Source organism: Natator depressus, chromosome 15, assembly GCF_965152275.1.
Source record: "Natator depressus isolate rNatDep1 chromosome 15, rNatDep2.hap1, whole genome shotgun sequence".
Classification (NCBI taxonomy): Eukaryota; Metazoa; Chordata; order Testudines; family Cheloniidae; genus Natator; species Natator depressus.
Window position 1 is genome coordinate 3638259 of NC_134248.1, and position 12048 is coordinate 3650306.

The 12048-nt window shown below is 50.6% G+C and overlaps 1 protein-coding gene across 6 annotated transcripts in view; it reads right to left on the reverse strand.

Annotated features, from left to right (window-relative positions):
* The window catches only part of MORC2 (MORC family CW-type zinc finger 2), a 112917-nt gene that overhangs the window by 11894 nt on the left and 88975 nt on the right, over window positions 1-12048 (reverse strand). For 5 of the 6 annotated variants that reach the window (XM_074972950.1, XM_074972949.1, XM_074972952.1 and 2 more), the window contains 3 exons: window positions 11634-11822; window positions 11438-11531; window positions 10240-10428 (listed from right to left, as the gene is read on the reverse strand). In XM_074972950.1, the coding sequence (XP_074829051.1) occupies window positions 10240-10428; window positions 11438-11531; window positions 11634-11822 (472 nt within the window). Of the gene's footprint in view, window positions 1-10239; window positions 10429-11437; window positions 11532-11633; window positions 11823-12048 lie in introns of those variants that run through there. The other variant, XM_074972953.1, reaches the window with a different exon arrangement.

A 12048-nucleotide genomic window follows, 5' to 3' on the forward strand; every position in this document is an offset into this window, starting at 1 on the left:
ACATCAGGATATGCTTCTACAGGCACAATGTTCTGAAGATTCAGAGCAGGCTGCGCAGCGGGGACAGTAGGACGGTGAAGAAATTTGGTAGCATGTGACCTCCAGAAGAAGAAAGGGGAGCGTCCATGTACCAGCAATGCAGATACAGTAAAGCAACTGTTTTCATGTTCTCTCCACAGGTACTAATGCGGAGAGTGGACTAGATGATACATCTGAGGGAAGGGAACAGAACGAGACTCCGCCGATTGGAAGGCATGAGATGCACTGTCCTAAGGTTGGGGGTTCCACAACCACCACTCCCAAGAGGAGGCGGTGGGTGGTGGTGGTTGGGGACTCTCTCCTCAGGGGGACTGAGTCATCTATCTGCCGCCCCGACCAGGAAAACCGAGAAGTCTGCTGCTTGCCAGGAGCCAGGATTCACGATGTGACAGAGAGACTGCAGAGGCTCATCAAGCACTTGGATCGCTACCCCTTCCTGCTTCTCCACGTGGGGCACCAATGATACTGCCAAGAATGACCTTGAGCGGATCACTGCGGACTACGTGGCTCTGGGAAGAAGGATAAAGGAGTTTGAGGCACAAGTGGTCTTCTCGTCCATCCTCCCCGTGGAAGGAAAAGGCCTGGGTATAGACCATCGAATCGTGGAAGTCAACGAATGGCTACGCAGGTGGTGTCGGAGAGAAGGCTTTGGATTCTTTGACCATGGGATGGTGTTCCAAGAAGGAGGAGTGCTGGCAGAGATGGGCTCCAGCTAACGAAGAGAGGGAAGAGTATCTTCGCAAGCCGGCTGGCTAACCTAGTGAGGAGGGCTTTAAACTAGGTTCACCAGGGGAACCTAAGATCTGAGGTAAGTGGGGACGTGGGATACCGGGAGGAGGCACGAGCAGGAGAGAGTGAGAGGGGAGGGCTCCTGCCTCATACTAAGAAAGCAGGACAAACAGCAAGTTATCACAAGTGCCTATACACAAATGCAAGAAGCCTGGGAAACAAGCAGGGAGAACTGGAAGTCCTGGCACAGTCAAGGAATTATGATATGACTGGAACAACAGAGACTTGGTGGGATACCTCACATGACTGGAGTATTGTCATGGATGGATAGAAACTGTTCAGGAAGGACAGGCAGGGCAGAAAAGGTGGGGGAGTTGCAGTGTATGTAAGAGAGCAGTATGACTGCTCACAGCTCGGTATGAAACTGCAGAAAAACTTGAGTGTCTCTGGATTAAGTTTAGAAGCGTGAGCAACAAGGGTGATGTCGTGGTGGGAGTCTGCTACAGACCACCAGACCAGGGGGATGGGGTGGACGAGGCTTTCTTCCGGCAACTCGCAGAAGCTACTAGATCGCACGCCCTGGTTCTCATGGGCGACTTCAAATCATCCTGATATCTGCTGGGAGAGCAATACAGCGGTGCACAGACAACCCAGGAAGTTTTTGGAAAGGGTAGGGGACAATTTCCTGGTGCAAGTGCTGGAGGAACCAACTAGGGGCAGAGCTCTTCTTGACCTGCTGCTCACAAACCGGGAAGAATTAGTAGGGGAAGCAAAAGTGGATGGGAACCTGGGAGGCAGTGACCATGAGATGGTAGAGTTCAGGATCCTGACACAGGGAAGAAAGGAGAGCAGCAGAATACGGACCCTGGACTTCAGAAAAGTAGACTTGGACAACCTCAGGGAACTGATGGGCAGGATCCCCTGGGAGAATAACATGACGGGGAAAGGAGTTCAGGAGAGCTGGCTGTATTTTAAAGAATCCTTATTGAGGTTACAGGGACAAACCATCCCGATATGTAGAAAGAATAGTAAATATGGCAGGCAACCAGCTTGGCTTAACAGTTAAATCCTTGCTGATCTTAATCACAAAAAAGAAGCTTACAAGAAGTGGAAGATTGGACAAATGACCAGGGAAGAGTATAAAAATATTGCTCGGGGATGCAGGAGTGAAATCAGGAAGGCCAAATCACACCTGGAGTTGCAGCTAGCAAGAGATGCTAAGAGTAACAAGAAGGGTTTCTTCAGGTATGTTAGCAACAAGAAGAAAGTCAAGGAAAGTGTGAGCCCCTAACTGAATGAGGGAGGCAACCTAGTGACAGAGGATGTGGAAAAAGCTAATGTATTCAATGCTTTTTTTGCCTCTGTCTTCATGAACAAGGTCAGCTCCCAGACCGCTGCACTGGGCAGCACAGCATGGGGAGGAGGTGACCAGCCCTCTGTGAAGAAAGAAGTGATTCGGGACTATTTAGAAAAGCTGGATGAGCACAAGTCCATGGGGCCGGATGCGCTGCATCCGAGAGTGCTAAAGGAGTTGGCGGATGTGACTGCAGAGCCATTGGCCATTATCTTTGAAAACTCATGGCGATTGGGGGAGGTCCCGGACAACTGGAAAAAGGCTAATGTAGTGCCCATCTTTAAAAAAGGGAAGGAGGATGATCCTGGGAACTACAGGCCAGTCAGCCTCACCTCAGTCCCTGGAAAAATCATGGAGCAGGTCCTCAAGGAATCAATTCTGAAGCACTTAGAGGAGAGGAAAGTGATCAGGAACAGTCAGCATGGATTCACCAAGGGAAAGTCATGCCTGACTAATCTAATTGCCTTCTATGACAAGATAACTGGCTCTGTGGATGAGGGGAAAGCAGTGGACGTGTTGTTCCTTGACTTTAGCAAAGCTTTTGACACGGTCTCCCACAGTATTCTTGTCAGCAAGTTAAAGAAGTATGGGCTGGATGAAATGCACTATAAGGTGGGTAGAAAGTTGGCTAGATTGTCGGGCTCAACGAGTAGTGATCAATGGCTCCATGTCTAGTTGGCAGTCGGTGTCAAGTGGAGTGCCCCAGGGGTCGGTTTTGTTCAATATCTTCATTAATGATCTGGAGGATGGTGTGGATTGCACCCTCAGCAAGTTTGCAGATGACACTAAACTGGGAGGAGAGGTAGATATGCTGGAGGGTAGGGATAGGATACAGAGGGCCCTAGACAAATTGGAGGATTGGGCCAAAAGAAATCTGATGAGGTTCAATAAGGACAAGTGCAGACTCCTGCACTTAGGACGGAAGAATCCCATGCACCGCTACAGACTAGTGACCGAATGGCTCGGCAGCAGTTCTGCAGAAAAGGACCTAGGGGTTACAGTGGACAAGAAACTGGATATGTGCCCTTGTTGCCAGGAAGGCCAATGGCATTTTGGGATGTATAAGTAGGGGCACTGCCAGCAGATCGAGGGACGTGATCGTTCCCCTCTATTCGACACTGGTGAGGTCTCATCTGGAGTACTGTGTCCAGTTTTGGGCCCCACACTACAAGAAGGATGTGGACAAATGGGAAAGCGTCCAGCGGAGGACAACAAAAATGATTAGGGGACTGGAACACATGACTTATGAGGAGAGGCTGAGGGAACTGGGATTGTTTAGTCTGCAGAAGAGAAGAATGAAGGGGGATTTGATAGCTGCTTTCAACTACCTGAAAGGGGGTTCCAAAGAGGATGGATCTAGACTGCTCTCAGTGGTAGCAGATGACAGGACAAGGAGTAATGGTCTCAAGTTGCAGTGGGGGAGGTTTAGGTTGGATATTAGGAAAAACTTTCACTAGGAGGGTGGTGAAGCACTGGAATGCGTTACCTAGGGAGGTGGTGGAATCTCCTTCCTTAGAAGTTTTTAAGGTCAGGCTTGACAAAGCCCTGGCTGCGATAATTTAGTTGGGGATTGGTCCTGCTTTGAGCAGGGGGTTGGACTAGATGACCTCCTGAGGTCCCTTCCAGCCCTGATATTCTATTATTCTATGACTGACAGTGGAAAGTACATGGTATGTCGCGTGGGTGAACAGACCCTTTGGAGCCACAGTTAAAGACAGCCAAGTCGGAGGTGAGTGAAGGTGATAACATATGTGCAAGCTGCCATGTGGCCAAGGAGGGATAGGCAATTCTTGTCCGGAACAGAAGGACCGTTTACTCAGACAACGAGTTCCTGCACAGTCTGGAACCTGTCCCTCGGTAAGACGGCTCATGCTGAGACTATGCTGATGGAGGCCCCTATGAAATCCAGGGACTGTGTTGGAACCAGAGTTTATTTTTTGACATTTACACTCACCCCCAGGGGAGGAAAGGAGTCTGAGTGACGTGGCAGTTGAGGCTCAAGGCTTGACCCTGTATTGCGCTGTTAGCAGGGACGGAAATATCAGGACCCCCTGATGCCAGAGGTGGGTCGCTATGACAGAAAAATCTTTGGCGAAGACCCGTGGAGTAGTGGTGAAGCCGAACAGTAGGCCCCTGTATTGGAACAGCTGAGGGCCCACCGTGAATCTCAAGAACCTTCTGTTGGTTGGTTGGATGTCTGTGTGAAAATAGGCATCTTGCATACCAAGAGCTGTAAATCACATGCCTCTTTTTAGTGACAGTATGATGGCTGCTAAGGTGACCATACCAAACTTCGGCTTGCATATGAAACAATTGAGCCATTGGAGGTCCAGGATTGGTCTCCACCCACCCTTCTTCTTGGGTACCAGAAAATACATGGAATAGAATGCGGTGCCCTGATAGTCCGGCAAAATGTGTTTTATTGCCCCCCTTTGCAGTAGGGAGTATACCTCTAGAGCGTGGATGCTGTCATGAGACTGGTCCCTGAGGAGGGATTGGGGCGAGGGATGCGTAGGAGGTAGTGTTGTGAACTTGATTGTATAGCCATGTTGAATGACATCCAGGACTCACTTGTCTGCTGTTATTGCACTGCAAGTTGTTAAAAAGAGTGCTAGACAACCCCCAAAGGAGCTGGGCTGAGTGCATGGCAGGAGGAGGCAAAGCAGTTGGTGGCTCTCTAAGTACACTCAGAGAAATCGCTTCTGGGAGGACTGAACGTGTGATGCTGAAGGCTGTGAAGGCAGTCACGTAGGACAGGATTGCTGGGTCTTCTGTCGCTTGTGAGGTGGTTCATAGGGTTGTTGTTGGAAGAACTGGGGAGTCCTGAACTGCTCTGCAGGTGGCAGAATTTTCGCTTGGGTGCAGGTGTGTAGTTACCCAGAGATTGTAGCATGGGTCTGGAATCCTTGAAGGAGTGGAGGGAATTGTCGGTCTTCTAGTTAATCAGGCGAGACTAATCGAAAGGTATTCTGTACCTCCCTGGGGAAACCAGATGAATGCAGTTGTGATTTCCTCTGCATTAGGATTCCCATAGCCATCACATGCAAAGAGGTATCCACCGTGTCCACAGCGCCATTCTCATGACCAGTTTGCCCTCCTCCAGGATAGCCTGGAAACGGGCTTGACCTTGCTGGGGGAGTTTGTCAGTAAAGTCCTCCAATTTACTGTAGTTGAGAGTCATATTTGTAGTTTGAGATCTGAAATTGGAGGCTAGCTGATGAGAAGACCTTGCGACCCAGAAGGTCCAGTCCCTTCCCTCGTCTGCCAGGGTGCAGCGTGGGTGCTGCTGCCTGGCCTATTCCATTGCCACTTGGATCACGATGGAATTGGGTGAGGAGTGGGACAATAGAAACTCAGACCCCTTAGCTGTAGGTACAGTAACTCCTCGCTTAACGTCGTAGTTATGTTCCTGAATAACGCTACTTTAGGTGAAACAATGTTAAGGAAATCTAATTTCCGCATAGGAATTAATGTAAGCGGGGGGGGGGAAGGGGGGGGATTAGGTTCCAGTGTTACATACATACACAGTATTAGTTTTAAACAATTTAATACTGTACGCAGTAATGATGATTGTGAAGCTTGGTTGAGGTGGAGGAGTCAGAGGGTGGGATATTTCCCAGGAAATGCCTTGCGGCTAAATGATGAACTAGCACTCGGCTGAGCTGTCAAGGGTTAACACATTGTTGTTAATGTAATGTAGTCTCACACTCTACAAGGCAGCGTGAATAGAGGGAGGAGACACAACAAACGCATGGCAGTGGCTGCAAACATTCCCTGCGGAAACTGAACGCGATGAACCACTCACGCTATCCCAATGGAGCGCACCATTCCCTCCACTTTCCAAAGTGCCGGGGGCGGGGGGTGGTGGTGCATGTGTGAGAGAGAGATGCATATTGCCCCTTTAAGTACTCTGACCCCACTCTAAGTACACTGCCTTTTTAAATAGATCAGCAAGTTGAGACAGCAGCTGCTTCCAGCAAGCTCCCTCTGTCCTGAGCCCTGTCGTGTGTCCCCCATGCTCTGTGGAGATGGGGTACAGGAGCAGGGGGAGAGGGACACCCTCACATCAGCACCCCTCTTCCCCCCATCCCCTGCACAGCAAGCAGGAGGCTCCCAGGAACAGCACATGGCAATGGGAGGGGGGACACCTGAACTGCCCGGCAATTGATAGCCTGCTGGGCGGCTGCCACACAGGGAACTTAGGGGAGCTGATGGGGGGCTGCCAGACCGCCCTGGTTCCAAGCCCCCACCAGCTCGCTACAACGGGCTGCTCTTCCTGAAAGCAGTGGACAGAGCAGGCGGCTGCCAAACAAGGGAGCATTGCACAACTTTAAACGAGCATGTTCTCTAATAGATCAGCAACGTAACAGCGAAACATTAACCGGGACGGCGTTAAGCGAGGAGTTACTGTAGTACTGCTTTTCCGCCCCCTTGGAGGCGGGTGCACAAGTGGCTGGGGTGTGCCAAACAGTTCCAGCCAGCTGAAGAATGGCATCGTTGATTGGTAGAGCCACCCTGGTTGGTACTGAGGCCTGAAGGATGCCCAGAAACTGGTGCTGTTTGTCCTGTACTTCCTCCAGTGGAATATGAAGGTCCTCACCCTCCCCACCTAGGAGGTCTTAGAACTGGCGAAAGTCATCTGGAGGTGAGGGGGAGCCAAGATCACTGCTGTTTTTGGAGGAGAGGACAGAAATAGTCCCTGCTGTGGAACCAGTACCAGTGGAATCAGACGGAGAGGTTCATCCTGCAAAACCAGTTCTGATCACCTACTCAAGGATGCCTGAAGCAGGGATGGGGCAAACCCTCTCTTGCTGAACGGGAAGATACTGAAGGTGGATAATATTGAGGCCAGGACCCATAGTGTGGCCAACAGGATGGATCCAGCAGATGCTGCAGAGGGTCCCATGGAGTGGGTTACCAGTGGCTTCTCTGCTGGGGGAGAGGAGGGTACTGCCAGGAGGCCCCTTCGGGTAACTCGTAGTGGCAGTAGTGGATGGGTGGCCCTTGTGCTCCACCCATATCCTCTGATGATGAAAACTAGGATTCCGGTTCCAAAGCTGGTATTGTTGGAACCCTATACACTAGTGGTTCTCAACCAGGGTCTGGGGCTCGTGTGTGTGTGTGTGTGTGTGGGGCGGGGGGGACGACGGGGGGACGACAACACGGGGGGACGACGACACACGACCCGCATGCTGGTTTGAGGGGGTCTGCTAAGCATGGCTGGCGTTAGACTTGCTAGGGCCCAGGGCAGAAAGCTGAAGCCCCACCATGGAGGACTGCAGCCCGGGGGCCCTGAGCTCCAGTACCTGGGGCTGAAGCTGAAGCCTAAGCAACTTAGTTTCGCAATTGCTTGTGGCATGGGCCACCGGGCAATGGACCTGCTTCCTCCCCCTGAACGCCAGCTGTAGATTTTATATGGAGGAAAACAGCTGTGGCACAAGCGGGCCGTGGAGATTTTGTAGCATGTTGTGGGGGCCTCAGAAATAAAACGGTTGAGAACCCCTGCTATAAACTACAGGGGAAAGGACGGAAGCACGATCTGATTGAGGTAAGTCCTGGGTTGGAGATTGTACCTCCCTAGGCAGACTGTAGAGGAAGGCTTAGGACCTTGCTTCCCCTAGAACAAAGAGTTCATGAGGCCCAGATGCCATCTCCAGCCTCTCCAGAGTCAGTGGCATGTGCTCTGTAGCTGGAAGTGGAGCTGGAGCAGAGGACAGTTTCAAAGCCGCCAGTTCCCTTGACTTAGGGTGGGCTGACTCGGAAGGCGTGTGCATCTCGGTGCTCAGTACTGGCCAATCTGCTAGCCTGTGTGATTTCTTGTCATGCTTGTGAGCCTTGAAACGCACTGCTTCTCCGTGGCTGGAACTTGTGGAGGGTGCATCCTCCTCCTTGGGCCTGGAGGAAAACTTACTGCGTGCATATGGCGTATGCTTCCTTGCCTCTTGAGTAGGCCCCACCACGGGGTCCATAGTACTGGCAGAACTGGACTCTATCTCGGTGGTGAGAGACGCGTTCTTGGGTTTCTCAGGCTGATGTATAGCGGGGGTGCCCTGGCCTGGATCTCACTGCAGCCACATGGAGACCTCTATGAGGTGCTTCCTGAGGCAGAGATCCTGGCCTTCCTGGTTACTGCTTGGGAAGGACAAGCAGATGCTACACCTGGATGAAATGTGGGCTTCTCCCAAGCAGTAGAGGCAGCGTTGTTGCTCGTCGCTGACTGAGAACAAGCGTGGGCAGGAGGTGCAGACCTTAAACCCTGGCGTCTTCGGTATAATCCAGTATAGGTATGGGTGCTGGGTTGGGGTGGAGGGACAGGTAAATGGATTCCCCAGTCTCTTATCTCCTAAAAATGACTACTAGACACTAAACTACAGTAAAAACTAGGCTAAAACCAACTATGTACAATTCGAATTTTTTCTTTTTTTTTTTAGTAGGTATGACTCAGACCAAGTGGCGGTGAAAAGGAACTGGAGATGCGGTCAGTCTGCCTCGCCCTTTGTCACCTCAGACAAAACCGTAAGGCAAAGCAAGGGCGTATGCATGGGCCAACTGACACTACTTTCTAATTCTCCAGCTCCGGACGCATAGCACATACATAAACCCTCAGTGGAATACAATAGGGACCATCACTTGAAGAAGAAGAGATGTTACAGCAGATACATCAGGAGCAGGGGATGGGAAGCAGGGAGAGAAATGTTGTGATCTCTCTCTTCAGAAATCTCTGCAGCAACCCTTGCCATAAGACTCCTGCCAATCCCCCTCAAGCCTGGCCTGCAGAACTCATTGCTATTCCAGGAGCTAAGAACGTCACATGTTTACACTGCAGATATACATGTGATGTACACTGCAGATGTTTACACTGTAGCTGGCAGTGCTACTTACCGGTAGCACTGCCAGCTTTCCTATCTGTGGCCTTATTAATAGCTAGCCATCCCCCAAACCCTATCGGAGCCCTGAGGCTCCCCTCCCACCGTACAACCCTACGCTCAAGTTTCCACAGCAGACACCATCCTGCTTTAGAACTGGGCAGAAATTCCCTCCAGAGCACATCACCACTTCTTAACCAGCCCCAAGGATTGCTACTGAGAGACATGAAGTACTCCCGTTCCCCAGGAGTGGTGCACAGAGCTTCTTCTACACACGTGGTCTCTGGTGGCACAGAAAGACAAAGCCAAGGGATGTTTCTCCTCTGCCTAGCTGTTGGTATAGTCATTGACACTGGAGGACAGTGGGGTGTAAATCAGAACTCCCCAATCACTCACACAAGGGGCAGCGTCACGCACCCACACACAAGGTATAAGGCAGTGAAGAATCAGGCTCTGGGAATTTAACCCCACCTGCAACATAGAACACTGAGGGCTTGGCTACACTTGCAAGTTAGAGCGCATTAAAGCAGCCCCAGGTGCCCTAGCTCACTCCCGTCCACACTGGCAAGGCACGTAGAGCGCTCTGACTCCACAGCCAGAGCGCTCCTGGTACTCCCCCTCGGCGAGAAGATTAACGCTTGTTGCGCCTTGGCTGAAATACCCGGGGGCCAGTGTGAATGAGGTGTTGCATTACTGCGCTTTGATCTGCCTCCGGAAACGCCCCATAATCCCATTAAGTCAAGTGGCTACTCTTCTCATTGTTTTGGAATCACTGCAGGAAAGCGGATATTCCCTTTGAAAGCTCTGTTTCTGACATCCAGCATGCTTATCTGCTCCAGGACAATGCAACCATTACTGTGGAACGCTGTGTGTGAGAGAGAGCGGGGTGGGGTGGGCGGGGTGTGTGTGTGATGCTGTCTGAACTTACAAGACAGCGTGCTGACATGCTCTCAGCCCCCCAAAAAAACTCACTCTCTCCCCCTCCACATACACTTGTGGCCACGCCAGTACGCTTGTAGCTGTCAGTGTGGACCGATTGCAGCGCTTTCCCTACTGCACTCTGCGAAGGCTGGTTTAACTCAAAGTGCTCGACATCTGCAAGTGTAGCCATGTCCTCAGTTACTGAGGACCAAAGACAAAGCTGGAAGTCAAGTCGTGGGCAAAGTGAAGTCCTAACTTTCCTCAGTGTCTCAGCTGGCCCCAATTCAGTGGCACTCAGTAATTTTAGTCTGCACCTGGGGTGTCACCCACCTCCTGCACTTTCTGCAGAAGTGCCACAATATTAGTCCTCAGCTTCTGCAGTTTCTCCTCTGTCTCCTTAAGTTTTCTCTCTGAGCTGCGGAGGTTTTCCTCACAGGCTTTGGCCCGGGCATCAGCACGAGTCTGATAGGAATTGCACAAGTTCTGCAGACCCATCTCGTACTGTTTGAAATATTCTTTCTGTGGGTAGACAAAAAAGTGAGTCAATATGCTGTGACAAGGGGCAAGATCAAGAAACACCAAAGGCCCACCCCCAGCAGCATTCCCTCAGCAGCTGCAATCTGCCAATAGTAATGAAGGGAACTCCAGATGCCAACCTCTGATACCGAAGGGAAAACAGAAAAAGTCACCAGTTAGACTGTTCATTTCTGGCTTTTACCACAAAACGTTAGCAGACAGACAGGCTGCCCTGTCCCCCAAGAGCAGAGCCCAAAGCTCAGAGATGGACTCTAACGTGTACCCTCCCTCTGTCTGCAGCCACAGAGTCCCATACACCCTGCTCCCACCACTCCATTATGGTTTCCTCCCTGATTTACTGGTAGAAGCATCTAGGCAGAGCTAAAATGAAGTTGATTTGCCTCTCAAAGGACACCACTCCTTTTATTTTAGGATCTGATCACCATCCATCCCATTTGTTTGCATTATAAAAACCGTGCCTTCATTTGCCTGATTAAAAAAAAGAAAAAAGAAAGATGGGTGGAAAAACCCTGAGAAAATCCAGTAATAAAACCGAAAGCTTTGTTTCACAGGCTAGTTAAGGTTGCCTTGTGACAACAACGTCCTAGCATTTCTAAACTTGAGCAGCATGACCCTCAGTGGATCATAAGAGGCACTTGCTGGCTCACACTCCATCCACTGACAGAGGGATGAGGAGAGGAAGAAATCAGCAGAACTCCATGATCGTTCACCATTTGGCATCCCAACAGATCTCTGAAGAGCTATGATTTGGTAAAATAAACATTGTGTCCACACTTCCTCAAGAGGATGAACACTCCTGGGGATTGGTTCTGCTTTGAGCAGGGGGTTGGACTAGATGACCTCCTGAGATCCCTTCCAGCCCTGATATTCTATGATTCCAGAAACATCCATTTGACCCCTCTATTCCCAAAGCAGAGAAACACAGGATCTGAAAATTTTCCATTTGTAGACCCAGCACAAGTTTAGTGTAACAGAGAAGCACTGAACTCACCAGAGGAAAAGCCATCAATTCTTCTGAACTCATGGAACTCAGCTCTTTCTTGGAGATGGGAAAATTTGGAGGTAAGAAGTACCGCAAGCAATTCCTACCCAAGAGAAAACAAGCAGCCACAAATAGAGTTTAAAGTCTTGTTTGGAGACGGAAATACTCAGAAATCATAACTGCTGTGAGCACCAAATAAACCCACCGGAGTGTCTGGACTAGCAAATCCACAGTCTCCTGGTTGCTGCTGGGACCGGTGGTGTCTGGCTCAATTCGGACACAGTCTGAGGTAGAAGGCTCAGCTGCAACCTCCTCTTCCTGCTGTGTGTCTGGACTCTGATACTCTGGAGAGGGAGGCTTCATCAACCGTACATCCTCACTGCCCTTCTCTACCCTAGGGGGGTAGCAGGGAGTCACATACAGCCTTCTCCAGACTAGCCAGACCCTGTAGCCCCTGCCGCAGATCCCCCGTCACTCTGACAACAGCTCCTAGATTACACTGCTTCTTCCAGAGCCACCCCCTACATACAGATGCCTGTTCCCTTCACAATCACAGAGCAGCTTTCTCCAAACATTCCCGTGTACACAACCTTCCCAATGTAAGAATGGATTATTCCTCT